Source organism: Mustelus asterias, chromosome 18 (assembly GCF_964213995.1).
Source record: "Mustelus asterias chromosome 18, sMusAst1.hap1.1, whole genome shotgun sequence".
In the NCBI taxonomy this organism is placed as follows: domain Eukaryota; kingdom Metazoa; phylum Chordata; class Chondrichthyes; order Carcharhiniformes; family Triakidae; genus Mustelus; species Mustelus asterias.
The window spans coordinates 47,186,533-47,201,681 of record NC_135818.1 but is presented as its reverse complement, the minus strand read 5'-3'; the positions used below and the strand labels follow the sequence as shown (position 1 = coordinate 47,201,681).

Here is a 15,149-nt window from a genome sequence, read left to right as displayed (position 1 = left end):
ACCCCTGAAGTCCAGATATCATTCTGGTAAATCTGCACTCCCTCCAGGGCCAATATATCCTTCATAATATATGCCACTGTGTGTGTGTGATCTAACCAGGACTTTGTTTGGCTATGCTATAACTTGTATTATTGTCCTCAAGATATAAAGGCTAGCATCCCGTTAAACTTTGTTATTTCATCCAGCATACACAAGTCTCTTTAGACCTCTACTCATTCTAGCTTTTTATAATTGAGAAAACACTCAGCTCCAGCCTTAATCCATAGTGGATGACCTCACATTTGCTTGCATTGAATTTGTCACACTTGGTTCGCGGACAGGAAGGCTCAAGGATGGCCTTGGAGTTCTATTGGCAGTCTGTCCAATTGAGGGACCCAGTATCAGGAAGGGAGGGACTTGAGGAATCCCCTGACCTTGCTGTCAACCTCCATCACGCCACACTTCGATGACCTGGAAGATCATCAGCAATCCTTTCCATAGGCCACAATGCAATATTGGCAATGGCCAATGTTCCTGCTGGTACAGGGAGCTGTGAGCCGATTTGCTTGGTTTCTGGGATTTAATGGCCCTGGTGGAGTTGGGATGCTTGGAGACAGCCAGCTACCAGTTCCGTATTCCATGTTCCAGAGATTGTCGACGGCCACCCATTTTTGTTGCGAAGGTCGATTCCACCAACCCCGGCCCCCACCCATGTTGCCCACATTAAATTCCACCCATTATCATTTCTTTCTCCACAGATGCTTCCTGACCTGCTGCATATTCACAGTTTTCTTTTCAGATTTCCAGCATCTGCGGTATTTTGCTTATGACTTAATCCATTAACATGTCCTTGTATCCCTTGGCTTCTCCAGCACATTCAAAGTCGTATGTGCCATTTGCCTGGATGAATGCAGCTTCAAAAACAATCCAAGAAGTTTGACATCATCCTGCTTGACTGGCACCCCATCCACCGCTTTCAACATTCACTACAGCATGAATGTTACCGCATGCTACTGCACAGTAGCTGCAGTATATACACCATCAACAAGATGTACTGTAGCAATTCACCAAGGTTCCTTTGAAATATCTTCCAAATGCACAATCTCTCTCACCTTGAAGGACAAGGGCAGTAAATGTATGCAAACACCACCACTTGCAAGTTCTCCTCCAAGTCACACACCATCCTGACTTGGAACTATATCACGGTTCCTTCCCCGTCACTGGGTCGGTATCCTGGAACTCTTGACAGCACTACCATCATTCACCTTCTTGGTTACTTAATCAAAGAACTCAAACAAGTTAGTCAATCGTGATTTGACTTTGACAAAGTCATGCTTTGGCATTTGGGAAAGTATGGGCTGATGAATGAAAATTAATTAATTACATTTGGATTATTGTTTTTTAAAAACTTCCCCACCATTGATTATGGCCTAACTATTCAGTAATTGCTGGGTTTAATCCCTCCCCTTTTTTTAAACCGTATTTAAACCCTCCAGGCTATGTTGTCTTGACTTGCTCCATTTTTGGCACAAAGAAAATGTCTAAAATTAAGTTTATTTGTTTAGAAGTATGTTTTACAATATAAGCAAAAATATATATTTAAAATGCTGTTGGTGATATATTTTGGTCATAAAAAGTGTACAAGTTTGATTGTACTCTGACTTCACTGAAATTCTCAGTTGAATTACTCCCTTGCGCATGTCCAGTCATGGTTTGGTAATGTTACTCACTTTTGGTGCTGTGGGCATTGGACTATCTTTTCCCTCTTAAAAAATCTGATTCAATTTAAAAGTACTGTTTATAGGCACTTTACAATGTCATTTATAGTTTTTATTTTTTTTCTATTGCCTTGTTATGAGTGGGAATATCTTGAAACTTTGCATCAAAGAAAAAGGAAGAACTTTTATTTATGGATTTTGATGAACCCAGGATATCCCAAAGCATTTTATATAGACAAGCGTGAAGTTTTGTTTGAAGTGCAGTTGCTATTCTAATAGTAAATACAGCAGCCAATTAATTGGAGCACAGCTATATCCGACAAATGGTGAAGAATTGTGACCAGATAATTTGTTGTATTGATGTTAGTTTGAGAAATGTTGGCGAAGCCCTCTGCTGTTCTTCAATAGCACCATGGGATCTTCTGCACCTAACTGAGAATGCAGTTGGGACCTTGGTTTAATGTTTCATCAGAAAGACAGCATCATGCTTTTTAATTTATTTTTCCATGGCCTCTTCTCTTCTCTGTCATCCCTCCCCTCTTACAGCAGAAAAAGCCATTACATTCCTCCATGTGTCACCTACTTTATTCTAACTGTCCTCACCTTTGATATTCCACTCTTTAAAGCAATAATCTAAGTATCTTTTTCAAGAATGTATTCATTTGCATCACTAATGGTCTGTAGCAGAGAGTTCCAAATGGTGATCGCTCTATAAAAAAAATTACATTTTTATGACCTCTCCTTGAATACTCTGCGATTACCTAAGATTTGTGCCATCTTTAGCATCTCATTGACAAGTACAAACACTAACATCTACTCCATTGTAACCATTTATATGTGAAAATACATTGATCAGGTTATATATTAAACACCTAATTTCTTCAGTGTTTCTTCGGCTATAACCCCACATTTCTGATCATAGCAAGTGTTAAATGGATTTGTGCAAAAAATTTTTCCCAATTTTTCAAATAAAGTTAGTTTTATTAATGCAAAAACAAAATACTGAAGATGCTGGAAATCTGAAATAACAGTAGAAAATGCAGTTGATGCATCAGGTCTTAGAAATCTTAGAAACCCTACAGCACAAAGAGGCCATTCGGCCCATCGAGTCTGCACCGACCACAATCCCAACCAGACCCTACCCCCATATCCACCCACTAATCCCTCTAACCTACGCATCCCAGGACAGTAAGGGCAATTTTTTAGCATGGCCAATCAACCTAACCCGCACATCTTTGGACTGTGGGAGGAAACCGGAGCACCTGGAGGAAACCCACGCAGACACGAGGAGAATGTGCAAACTCCACACAGACAGTAACCCAAGCCGGGAATCGAACCCAGGTCCCTGGAGCTGTGAAGCAGCAGTGCTAACCACTGTGCTACCATGCCGTGCCATGGTCGGGCAACATTTATGGAGATGACAACAGTTAATGGTTCTGGTCTGTGACTTTTCACCCAGTTTTATTAATATTGAGTGTTCACCATCTTAGAACTTCTTGTGGAAAGTAGAGAAAATGGTTTCTTGTTCGGGTGAAAATTTCATAACAATCAGTTACAATGCAGTTCAGCTATAATGTAGGTGCAGTGTTAGCTTGCATAGTAACTACAGCACAGCAACAGGCATTTGGCCCAACAGGTCTATGCTCGTGTTTATGCTCCACTTGGGCCATGTCTCAACCTCCTTCATCTAACTTCCTTAAAATATCCTTCAGTTTATTTCTACTTCATGTTGTATGCATCTATTTAATAGCTGCAGCTGTTATTGAGAAATTGTCAATTTTCTGTACATCTACAGTAATGAGTAATAGTTGTGAGAGATTATTCAATGAATGTGTAAGTATTTCTAAAATGCTTACAAAATTTCCAAGCATTCTTCAGTCCTTAACAAGCTGTAATTGATTATTTTTGTTCTCTTTTTACCCAAAGTGAAGACGATGTCACCACAAAAATACAAAACTAGTTTTTTCTTTGTATGATCTGCTCAACTTTAGCTAGGCAATTTGATTCACAAGGGAATTTTTAAATTAAAATCACTGATATAGAATTGTGGATTGGAACCATAGAAAAGTTATGGTGTAGAAAGAGGCCATTCAGCTCATTGTATCTGTGCAGACCAAAAAGAGAAAAAAAAGAACTAACCGCTCGTTTTAATCCAATTTTCTAGCACCTGGTCCATAGCCTTGCAGGTTACAGCACTTTAGATGCAGATTCTGGTATCTTTTAAATGAGTGAAGCATTTCAGCCTCGACTACCAATTAAGGCAATGAATTCTTGATGTCCATCACGCTCTGGATGGGAAATCCTTTCCTCATGTCCATCTAATCCATCTGCCAATCTACCAGTGTGGGCAAGTGGAAGATCAACAGTGATCTTATTGAATGGTGGAGCAGGCTCAAGGAACAGAATGTCCAAGTCCTGCTCCTATCTCTTACAATCCTCTTGCTCTTTCTTTTGAAATATTACCACAAATTTTAAAATGTGTTTTTACTGATGTATAGTTGTATTCAGTTGTGTAATCTAGTTTTAAAGTAGGCATGATCATCATTGTTTGGACTTATTGGCATTCGGTAGAGGAATGACAAAGTAAATCATGACAAGTGTCAAATAAATAAAACGTAAGCTGTCTTACTGGATTATATGAAGGAATGAACATTGATTACATTGGGAAATAATGATTTGTGGCAGTAGGTCTTAGTTTAGTGTCTTGCCCATGTGAAAGTGAGCTGTCACTTCTAAGGCAAATGTTTGATGCAAAAGTTGCAATTGCCATTTTTGATTTGTTAGTTTTCTAGTTGACTTAGTCCTCTGATTCATGCAAAATGCAATTCACTGAATTGAAGATCTGACCCATCATGTTCAACATCAACAGAAGTAGTGTTCAGGATGTGGATGTTTTAGAGTGGTTTAGGAAGTTACTTTGTGCTGAAGATAGAATTTCTTTTAAAAAGCACATGCCCATTGTGTTTCACCTAAATTGTTTCTCTTTATCAGTTAACATATTAAGGAATAGAAGATAAAAACAAATTACTGTGGATGCTGGAATCTGAAACCAAAAGAGAAAATGCTGGAAAATCTCAGCAGGTCTGGCAGCATCTGTGAGGAGAGAAAAGAGCTGATGTTTTGAGTCCAGATGACCCTTTGTCAGAGCTTTGACAAAGGATCATCTGGACTCGAAATGTCAGCTCTTTTCTCTCAAGGAACAGAAGATGCTTTGTTTTGTTAATTAAGAGCTTGTTTGTTTCAAGAAGAGAGAAGGAGTTCTGCTACAGTTATGTTTTGATTCACTTTTTCAGCAGTAGCAATTTTCGCTTCCATATATTCAGCAATTTGGATGGTTGGGGAATCAGTTATGGTTTGATGTCAAAGTTAACGATCCATCTGACAGCTGTCGCAGCAAGAATGGTTCTGATGCCACCGGGAATGTATATACTACATTATAAGAGTCAAATGTGTATACCCACCAACTTGGTCTCTAATCCCTGCTCCCTCACACTCCCCTCTTGGTCCCCTCTATCTCTCTCTCTCTCAAATTCCCCTACTCCTTAACCCACTCTCTACCCAATCCCCCTCTCATTGCCTCAGTCTCCCTCCCCCTCTGCCTTTGCTCCACCTCCCTCCCCCTCGCACCACCTCTCTCTTCCTCCTCCCTACTGCCCGCTGCCCCTCCCACCTGTGTTAATGATTCCTCCATCACTTTGCTGATGATCAACAGTTGACTGATGGAGTGGTAAATGTCCAAGTTGGATTTGTACTTTTTGTGGATAGAACATACCAGCAATTTTCCACGTTGCTGGGCAGGTGCCTGATGTATTGTAGATGTACTGGAATAGTTTGGTCAGGGGGTGTGGCTAATTCCAGAACATGAGTCTTCAGGGCCCATAGCCTTTGCAGTATCCAGTACTTTCAGCCATTTCTTGATTTCACGTGGAGTGAGTTGAATTTGTAGAAGATTGGTGCCTGTGATACTGGGGACCTCTTGGTGAGGTTGAGATCAGTCATCTATGTGGCACTTCTCACTGAAGGTGGTTGTAAAAGCTACAGCGCTCTCCTCTGCAATGATGCGATGGGCTCCCCCATCATTGAGGCTGTGGATGTTTGTGGAGCTACCTCCTCCCACTGGCTTACTCCACCATTCACAACTGAACGTGGTAGGACTGCAGAGCTTAGATCTGATCTGTTAGTTCCTTAGGATTTCTTAGCTCTTGCATCTGTCATTAATTGTCTGCTGTGGCTCTATGAGTAGCACTGTTGCTTCTGAGCCAGAAAGTTCTGGGTTCAAGTCAAATTCCAAAACATCAGCTAACATTCAGTATATGGAGCACTGCACTGTTCAAGGGGCTGCATTTCGGATGAGAGAAACTCAAGTCCTTGTCTCTCCTCTAATGGTGGACGTAAAAGATCCCATAGTACTGTTTTGAAGAAGAGTAGGACAGTTATCATCGGCATCGAGACCAATGTTTGAACCTCAATCAACACCAGAAGTACAGATTATGTGGTCGTTATCTTTTGCTGTTATTGGAGTTTGCTATGCACAAATTGGCTGCCTTCATTATAACTGTTTCAAAAGTACTTCAGTGGCTCTAAAGGGATTTTGGATGTCCCATGCTCATGAAAGGCACCATATAAATGCAAGTGGTTCTTTGTTTTTTTTGTGAACTTGGACTTTGATATCAGCAGGTGATTTATCCATCTGAGGGCGTAGTAAACTCTATGTTACTCTATAAATGTTGAAAGAGGCAGAACTACTTTAAAAAATATAATCAGTACATTGTACTTTTGGTGTCAGGTGATGATTGGAGATGGTTAAACTGGCTACAAGACATGATGTGTCTGAGTTCCAGAAAATGGGTTATGCTTGACGGCCGTATAATGGTACTACAATAAAATCTCAGTAAGGGGATCCACCTCCCAATTTGTGTTGAGAAAAGATTCCAGATAGTGGAGGAAGCCCCATTCCCACCTGAATGCATCTTTAGGTAACCCAATATGTCTACAAATACTGTCTAAAGTCTAAGGCAACAGATTCAAATGAAAAAAATGGTAAATCAGTAAATGTATGAAAAAGTCTTTATTTACTCTGTTCACACCTTACATTGGCCTGACCTTGTAAAATGTCAGTGGCTTCTATTGTAAAATGACAAGAGCTAACTCCAGAGAAATTCAGTAATTTTTTTCTGCTTAGCATGCTGTCTTCGGATGTACATGGTATAGTCTGCCATGTTGTCAGTGTAGTAAAACATGTTTTCAATGATTTTTGTTCAACAGTGCAAAATCTGTGTGTCTCTATGGCCTTGGGAAACAGGTTGGCGGAGAGGCATTCATCAGATTTTTCAGGGTCATCAGCCTCCTCAGATGCCATGATTTTGTGCTTTTGTGTGGTCTAACTGTACCCTGGTCAGCATCATCATATGACAAGTTTGGATGATCCGGAGTTGCCTATGTGGAACTTTGGCTCATCATGGGCATCGTTCTGTGGGGTTTGCTATTCTGTCAGTGGGAATGGTTGACAACTTTGAAATAACAGGAATTTTGTGTCATCTGAGTTTTATTCGTCCTGATTTCACTGTATGCTGATTAAGCTACGGATGCCCTGTTTAAATGATGTGAATAACACCTACTTGTTGATTATTCTGTCTGGAAGTGGGGTCGTCAGAGGATAAAGTCGTGAATATTCATTCTCGTAGTAGTGGACTGACAGCAGCAGGTTATGTTCCTGTCAGATGGCATCACAAATTCTGTTTTCACAATGTGTAAATAGTAGTTGAGAATATTTTCCACTTTTATAGTAAGACGAAGCACATTGTCATTTTCAGCAACGTAATTCTGAACTATGCACTTTCTTCCTCCCGCTTCCTGGTTCAAGCCTGGAAACACTGAAAGCAATTATTAGGCACCCCTCTCCCGCTTGTTGCTCGAGTTAACTGCAAAGACGAGGATCTTTCTACATCTCAGTTCCCCATTTATCAATGCATTGACCAATGGAATTGTCAGTGGAAACAGGATTCAAGAATTCCATAATGAAAACAGGAAATGCTGGAATAACTCAGCAGGTCTGGCAGCTTTTGTGAAGAAAGAAACGAGTTAATGGTTTGAGTTGAATATGACTTTGTTATCTTATTCTAGAATTCAATATTAGGGCCAATTTTGGATTTTCCATGTTACATTTTATTACAACTGCTTTGCCTTAATTTATGGCTTTTGATTTATTGTTTGATGCCCTGATATTATGTTTTATAATTTACAGGCAGCTGATGAGCCTGCCTATCTCACAGTGGGGACAGATGTTAGTGCCAAGTACCGTGGTGCCTTCTGTGAGGCAAAGATTAAGACCGTGAAGCGACTGGTAAAGGTCAAGGTGTGTTCCTTGCTGTTCATCAGAACTCCGTTCTTTTATTTAGCTACTTTTGACTTGAAGTTCTACTATAAAACCTTGTTGAAATGTAATTTTCAGTATGCTAAATCTACTTTTGTTATGTCATATTATCTAGGTGATCTTTAAGCATGACAGTTCTACACAAGTTGTCCAGGATGACCAAGTGAAAGGCCCATTAAGGGTATGTATGACTTTTCACTGATGTTTTGCTTGAATTCCTCCAATCTAAAGCTTCCATTGGTGGAGAAATTAACCCACCATCAGATCACCTCTTTTTGCATTTTTATAACATTAACAGCCTTCATCCAGGATCGGTAATGACTGGAAGGATAAATGAGAGGGAGGGGCAGCAGCAATGAGGAGGGGGCAGCAAGAGAAATGCTCAGCAAAAAGGAAGTTCGGCTGTTGATGGCGATGGTTGGGGAGAGAGAAGGTCAGGTTAGCAGTGACCAGAAGAGTCAGTGTGGGGAAAGGTTGGTGGCAAGCAGGAAGGTTAGCAATGTCCGGGAGGGTCAGCAAGGTAAATGGTTGTCGGCAAGTGGGTGTGTCAGGAAGGGGAAAGGTCAGTGAGAAGGAAGCTCGATGGCGACCTGAAGAATTGGCGAGAGGGAAGATTGGCACTGACTGTTCGGATCGGGGAGTGGGATCCAAAATGATACCAATCTGATCACACGATCCTATGTTGAACCTGGCAGGGAACCACACTGAAGTAAAGCTCCTGATGCTAAACATGTAAATGGGCCCTATTAGCTGATTGAGGTTAAAGCAGAACAGCTTAAAACGGGGACCTACTTTATACATTTGAAAAATATCCTGTACACCAGTGCATCCCCCATTTTCTCTCTCCCTCTCTCTCTCAATCCTTGCTTTTGGTAATACTGAGCCAGTAGGTCTAAGGTTGCTTCCCTCCACAGTCACCATTGCTGCCTTGGGCAAGGGGGAGCTTACAACTTCAAAAGTTATCTCTGTGATCCCTCAGCTAAATAAAAAATTTGGGTTTCCAGATTGGAGAGGTTCCAGTGTACTGTGCGATCTGTGCTTGACTCAAACTTGCATTTGGCGAGAAAAATTGTAATAAATATTTGTAAAATAACTGGTTGCCTGTTAAAAAGGGAGTCCTTTACAGTCTGCTTCACTTTTCTTACTAAATGTTATATTTTAATTTTTCAAGGGTGTCAGGTTAATAAAATTGGTGTGTCAAATAAAACTTAAAAATAGTTTTGCTGAATAAAGACAGACTCTTGAAACTTTTCGTCAGGACCGATTTGCAACAGTAATACTATATGAAAAGAGAGTGCTGATTAGTTGGCAAGTGGACTCATTGGTAGAGGCATTGTCAAAGAGAATGCAACAGGGAACAGTTAAGTGGCAAGCTGTACAAATGCAAACCATGCAGGTAGACTCTGGTCAAGGCATTACCATGGGGGTTTGCTGCTCCTTATTCTGCAAAGGGCAGGATCCTGTGTGTAGAAACAATGTTGCTTCTGGCATGCATAAGTGAACACAGTAAGAGTTTTAACAACACCAGGTTAAAGTCCAAAAGGTTTATTTGGTAGCAAATACCATTAGCTTTCGGAGTGCTGCTCCTTCGTCAGATGGAGCTCCAACTGACGAAGGAGCAGCGCTCCGAAAGCTAATGGTATTTGCTACCAAATAAACCCGTTGGACTTTAACCTGGTGTTGTTAAAACTCTTAGTGTTCACCCCAGTCCAATGCCGGCATCTCCACATCATGCATAAGTGAGCCATACTGAGCCTGACTGTCTTAAATAGGTTGTTAGCATAATTCTTGGCATTGTCAGGATTGTTCAGCAAGTGCTATCCAAACACAGAATTATCGGCAATAATAGACACTTTAAAAAAAAAAAGTATTTTTAAAGGCTTTTCATTTTTACAAATAATGCAACAAACCCTCAGATTAATACAGAACAGCTTGATCATTTCCACCAAATACATGGAGAAAGAGACAGAAAAGTACCATTCAGATTATTCATTGTACCCAGCGCCTCACATCATACAAATCGTGAAAGTATATATCGGAAAATTGGGGTACATCAGGATACAGCCATAATTGGCTTAGCAGTGCACACCATCAGTCACAGGATAATGGCGACAGAGCTACAAAACCTGTGGAAAACCTTGTAGGAATAATTCATAGTGCGGAGTCTAAAACTTTAAGATAGGGGTGCCATACATATGAAATATATCCACTTTAGCTCGAAGTAAACAGGTCAAGAATTCCATTGGGATATATTCCATATTAAATATATGCCAATTCTGAATTGAAGGAGGCGTACCAATAATCCATGAGCAAAGGATACTTTTTTGTGCTGCAAATGTTAGGATATTGTACAGTCTTTTCCCATTGGCATCATTTATCTTTCTATCTGGGAGATCCAGTATTAAATGCAAGGGATCAAACTCTAAAGTCGTATCAAGAATCCTAAGACGATTTAATTGTGATACAGGACCAAAAACAGTGCAGGTGATTCCACCATGTCCACCTTGCACTTCTGGCACAACGAGGACATCAGTCAGGGTTAAACCTTTGCCGTAAGCTTGGAGTAATATGCAGACCGTGTAATAACCTTATTCTGAGTCTCTTTTGTTCTGCTTCAGACTTGAGATTTTATTAGCACATTCCCAAATATCACCCCATGTCTTCTCATCAATATTTACAGCAAGGTCTCTTTCCCAATGTATTCTCACAGGATCTTGAGCATAAAGTATCGTAAAATTTACTAATTAATTGCTTAGGCTCTGAAGATATCAGGATTTTTACAATTGGTGAAATCTCAAAAAGAGTTGTCTAATTAAGGACAAAATCCCTAAGTTGCAAGTATCTAAAAAGGGGTGTTTTGGAATATCAAAGTGTTGATAGCTGCTCAAAAGATAACAGGGTGGTGACATCAAACAGATCACCTAGCCTGTAGAACCCCTGTATATCTCTCCAGATATTGAAACCATGGCCCATGAGACCGAGTGGGAAATCTGGAATTACCCTGAATGGGGAAGAGAGTGGAAGTCAAATTAGATCTTCCCTCTAACTCTCAGACCGTCCTCCAAGCTTTTGAAGTATTAATAACAATAGGATTATCATACTTTACTAACACAACCTTAGGATCCCTAAGCAATAAAATTGACTAAGTAATAGCAAGACTGACCAGCTTCAACGTCAAGCTATGTGGATGAAGGATCTCCCCTAATCCATTCACGTATAAACCCAAGGTGGGAGGCTAACTGATGGATTTTAATCTTTGGCAACCTCGGCTCCTCCCCCTTTAGAACCAGGCAGCTGCAGCTTGGCTAATTTTAAACGAGGATTCTTCTTTTTCCAGGCAAAAGAACTAAGCATCCTATTAATTTCTTTAAGGGACTTTGCAGACAACAGGATAGGTAGCATTTTTAAAGGATAGAGTAGCCTAGGTGATACTTTCATTTTAATCAAAGCTATCCTACTCAGCCAGGAGATCGGTAAGGAGGACCAACAACGTAGGTCCCACTTAGTAGAAGCCAACATTGGGGGAAAGTTCATCTTGCATAACCCTTGAAAGCAGGGGTAATATGTATACCTAGATAAGTAAACCCCAAAGAGGGCCATCTCAAGGAAAACTGAGAAGACGGGGTGGTCTACCTCTACCCAGAGGTATAGTCTCCAAGTTTGTGAAGTTAATTTCATAGCCTGAGAGAGACTAAGGGGGCGATTTTCCCATCCAAGTGCGCTAATTTTCTAGCGCAGCGGGCTGGGAGAATCGTGCGGGAGGGTGCGATTCACGGGATTCCTGTGAGTGTTCACACCCTGCTAGCATCTCCCAGCACCGGCAGTTTGCTCTGCGCCAGAAATTGGCAGGGCTAGCATTTAAATAGTATTTTACATATCATTTAAATACTATTAGCGGACCCGGAACTGAATTCTCTGGACCTGCTAGCCTTTCTCACCCTGCCAGAGTGTTTCACTCCAGCAGGGATTACACTAGCGCTCCTCTTTCGGGGAACAACAATCCAACCCTGCTGGGCGAAGGGGGGGGGGGGGGGGGGGGAGACAGTCGGAGCCCTCCGTTGGTTGGGTGGTGGAAGGGTGCCTCCTGGGTTTGGGCACCCTGGCAATGCCAGCCATTGGACAGTGAAAAGAGGGTGGGGCACATAGGGGAGGGGCCTGGGGGGCCATCGGTAGGGATAGGGGTTCCGCTGCCACTCTGCATTGGGATCAACGGGAGAGGGAGGGAGGCCAGCGATCAGGGCAAGCTGGGGGTGAAGGGAATTGGCACTGCTGGGGTTGGGGGGGGGGGGGCGGGGTTGGGAATGGTCAGGGGGCCACGATTGGGCTGTGGGGGGATTGGTGGGGCAGCACTGTTGGGGTCCCGGGCTGGCCAGCAGGCGAGAAGCTGACAGTTCAGGGCCACTGTGCATGCGCAGAGGCCGGCTGGTTTCAGCCTCCTGGGTGGGAATAGGCCCTGCCCCCTGAAATCTAATGACATTCACCTGGTGGCCTCTGCATTGCACTTAGTGTGGGAGATTCTAGTGTGAACTCCCACTGAAAAAGCCAGCGTGAATTACTCCTGTTTTCCTGCGAATTCAACACTTTGAATTTTTTGGGAAAATTGCTCCCTAAACCTAGCGACCACACCAATAATACCAGGAACACAAACTCAGCCTGGAAAAAAAGCACATCATCTGCAAAGAGCAAAAGTTTATGCTGCTTACCTCCACTTAGCCCACAAATATGGGGGTTACTGCTGATGGCCTCCGCCAGAGGTTCAGTAGCTAATGCAAACAAAGAGATAAGGGGCAGACAACAGGATAGGCCAAAATTATCTGACCTATAACCAGTTGTAAGGACCACCGCCAATGGGTCCCTGTAGAGTACCTGTATCAACTTCACAAAATCCCCTCCGAGTCGGAACTTGTGCAATGTCTGGAATAGATACTTCCATTCTACCCTACCGTATCAAGAGCCTTTTTGGCACCCAAAGAGATCACAAACCCATCTATAAGCATGCTTTTGGTAAAACAAATAGTATTCAGTAACATCCTATCATTATTACATGAGTTTCAGCCCTTGATAAACCCAGTCTGGTCCCCTGGAAATCACAGGAAGCATTTTCTCCAGACACATTGCCAGAACTGTGGACAACAGCTTCAAATCAGCATTAACAAAGAAATGGACCTTTCAGAAGTACACTGCTCAGGATTCTTGGCTGGTATTCAGACTAAGGCAGTATTAGCTTCACAAAATAACTGGTAGCAGACCTGCTTCAAATGAATGATTATACATACCAATAAGTGGATCTATTAACAAGTCCTTAAATTCCTTGTAGAACAGCTTTGACTACTCCCAGAGATAGGAGCATTCAAAGCTGCTCTCTGGTCGTCCAAGGAAGAGGGAAGCTGAAGGGAAGAAAAGAAATGCTCCATAAGTGCCGGAGCATCATCAACTTGATCTGATTTGTATAAATTGACATAAACCCTTGAAAGCCCCATTAATATTCTCGGCTCCAATCCTCCTGCTTCCCCTAGAGTTCAGCATCAAAGCGATCGCCTGAGAACACGATTTTTTTTCTCATAAGAAAAGCCAAATATCTACCTCGTTTATTTGCAAATTCATACACCTTCAGTCTAGCAAACCTTAAACTCTTCTCAGCATTCTGAATTAACAGGAATCTTATGCCATCAATGTCACATGATTAGGATTCTTATCATAATCCATCTCTCGTTTGGTCAGCTGGATTTCCAACTGGATTTCTAGCAACCTAACACTTCTTCTTAGTCAAAAATGAGACGACCAAACCTGTAGCAAAGGCCTTATAGGTCTCCCAAAGGATTGGCTTGCATCAGAAAGAGAATTAACTAAGTCAAAAGTATCACATTCGATCCTAAAGTACAAAATAAATTTATGGTCCCTGAGTAGAGATGTATTAAATCTCAAGGATCTAGATCGAGTATGGGCCCCCTTGAGAAGAAATTCTAAAAAGACCTGTGTGTGATCAAAGACCACAGTACAGCCTATAGTACCAGCTGCTACTGGATGCAGAAACGTCTTTGGCATAAAAAAAATTAAATCCTAGTGTAACACAAACGAGGGACTGAGAAAAAAATGAACTCTTTATCCTTGGGATGTAAAGTTCTCCACACATCTAAGAACCCCACCTTTTCAGAAGCTGAAGCTAACACCCTTGCTTACTGAGTAGGGGGTTCCTTGTTACAGGGAGTTTGTCTATCAGGGAGTTAAGATGGTAATTAAAATCACCACCATTAAAGGAGTAATCAGAGGCCAATTCAGCAAAGCTCATGAAGACTTCAGTGATAAGATCCAGGGGATAGTTTGGAGGACCGTTCATTATCGATAAATTTTCCCCATATACCAGCCCCTTAACACACCTACCTACCCTCTTTGTCTTTCACACTGCTCTCTAAATTAAAAGGTAAATTTTTATTAACCAACATTGCTGCCCCTTGACTTCTGGTCGAGAAAGAAGTAAAAAGAAAACACTTTTCCCACCCAATCCCTTCTGAAGGTGTTCCCTCTCATCTAAAGTTTCTCGCAACAAAGCTACGTCAACTTTCCACTTTAAGAAAAGACAGAATTTTTTTTTTGTTAGACTGCGAATTCCCCATGCGTTCCAAGAGCAAATCTTTAAAGTAGTTACTGCCATTGCTAATTCAGCCACAGAGGATATAAGATTTCTTTTATTCATTTGTGGGACATGGGGATCACTGCCTGGCCAGCAGTTATTGCCCATCCCGAGTTGTCTGAGAGCAGTTGAGAATTAATCACATTGCTGTGGCTCTGGAGTCGCATGTAGGCCAGACCAGGTAAGGACGGCAGATTTCCCTCCCTAAAGGACGTTAGTGAACCAGATGGGTTTTTCCAACAATCGACAATGGTTTAATGGTCTACAGTAGATTCTTAATTCCAGATATTTTTTATTGAATTCAAATTCCATCATCTGCCGTGGTGGGATTCGAACTCGGGTCCCCAGAACATTAGCTGAGTCTCTGGATTAATAGTCTAGCGATAATACCACTTCTTTGGTCAAGGCCAATTGCCTCTCCTAACAGTGTGCAGTGGACCCCCACCAT

General features: G+C 41.7%; 1 protein-coding gene across 4 annotated transcripts in view; it reads left to right on the top strand.

Annotated features, from left to right (window-relative positions):
• arid4a (AT-rich interactive domain 4A) overlaps positions 1–15,149 on the top strand; it is a 100,298-nt gene that overhangs the window by 11,056 nt on the left and 74,093 nt on the right. For all 4 annotated transcript variants that reach the window (XM_078233847.1, XM_078233850.1, XM_078233849.1 and 1 more), the window contains exons 3-4: positions 7,942–8,052; positions 8,186–8,251. In XM_078233847.1, the coding sequence (XP_078089973.1) occupies positions 7,942–8,052; positions 8,186–8,251 (177 nt within the window). The remainder of the gene's footprint in view (positions 1–7,941; positions 8,053–8,185; positions 8,252–15,149) is intronic.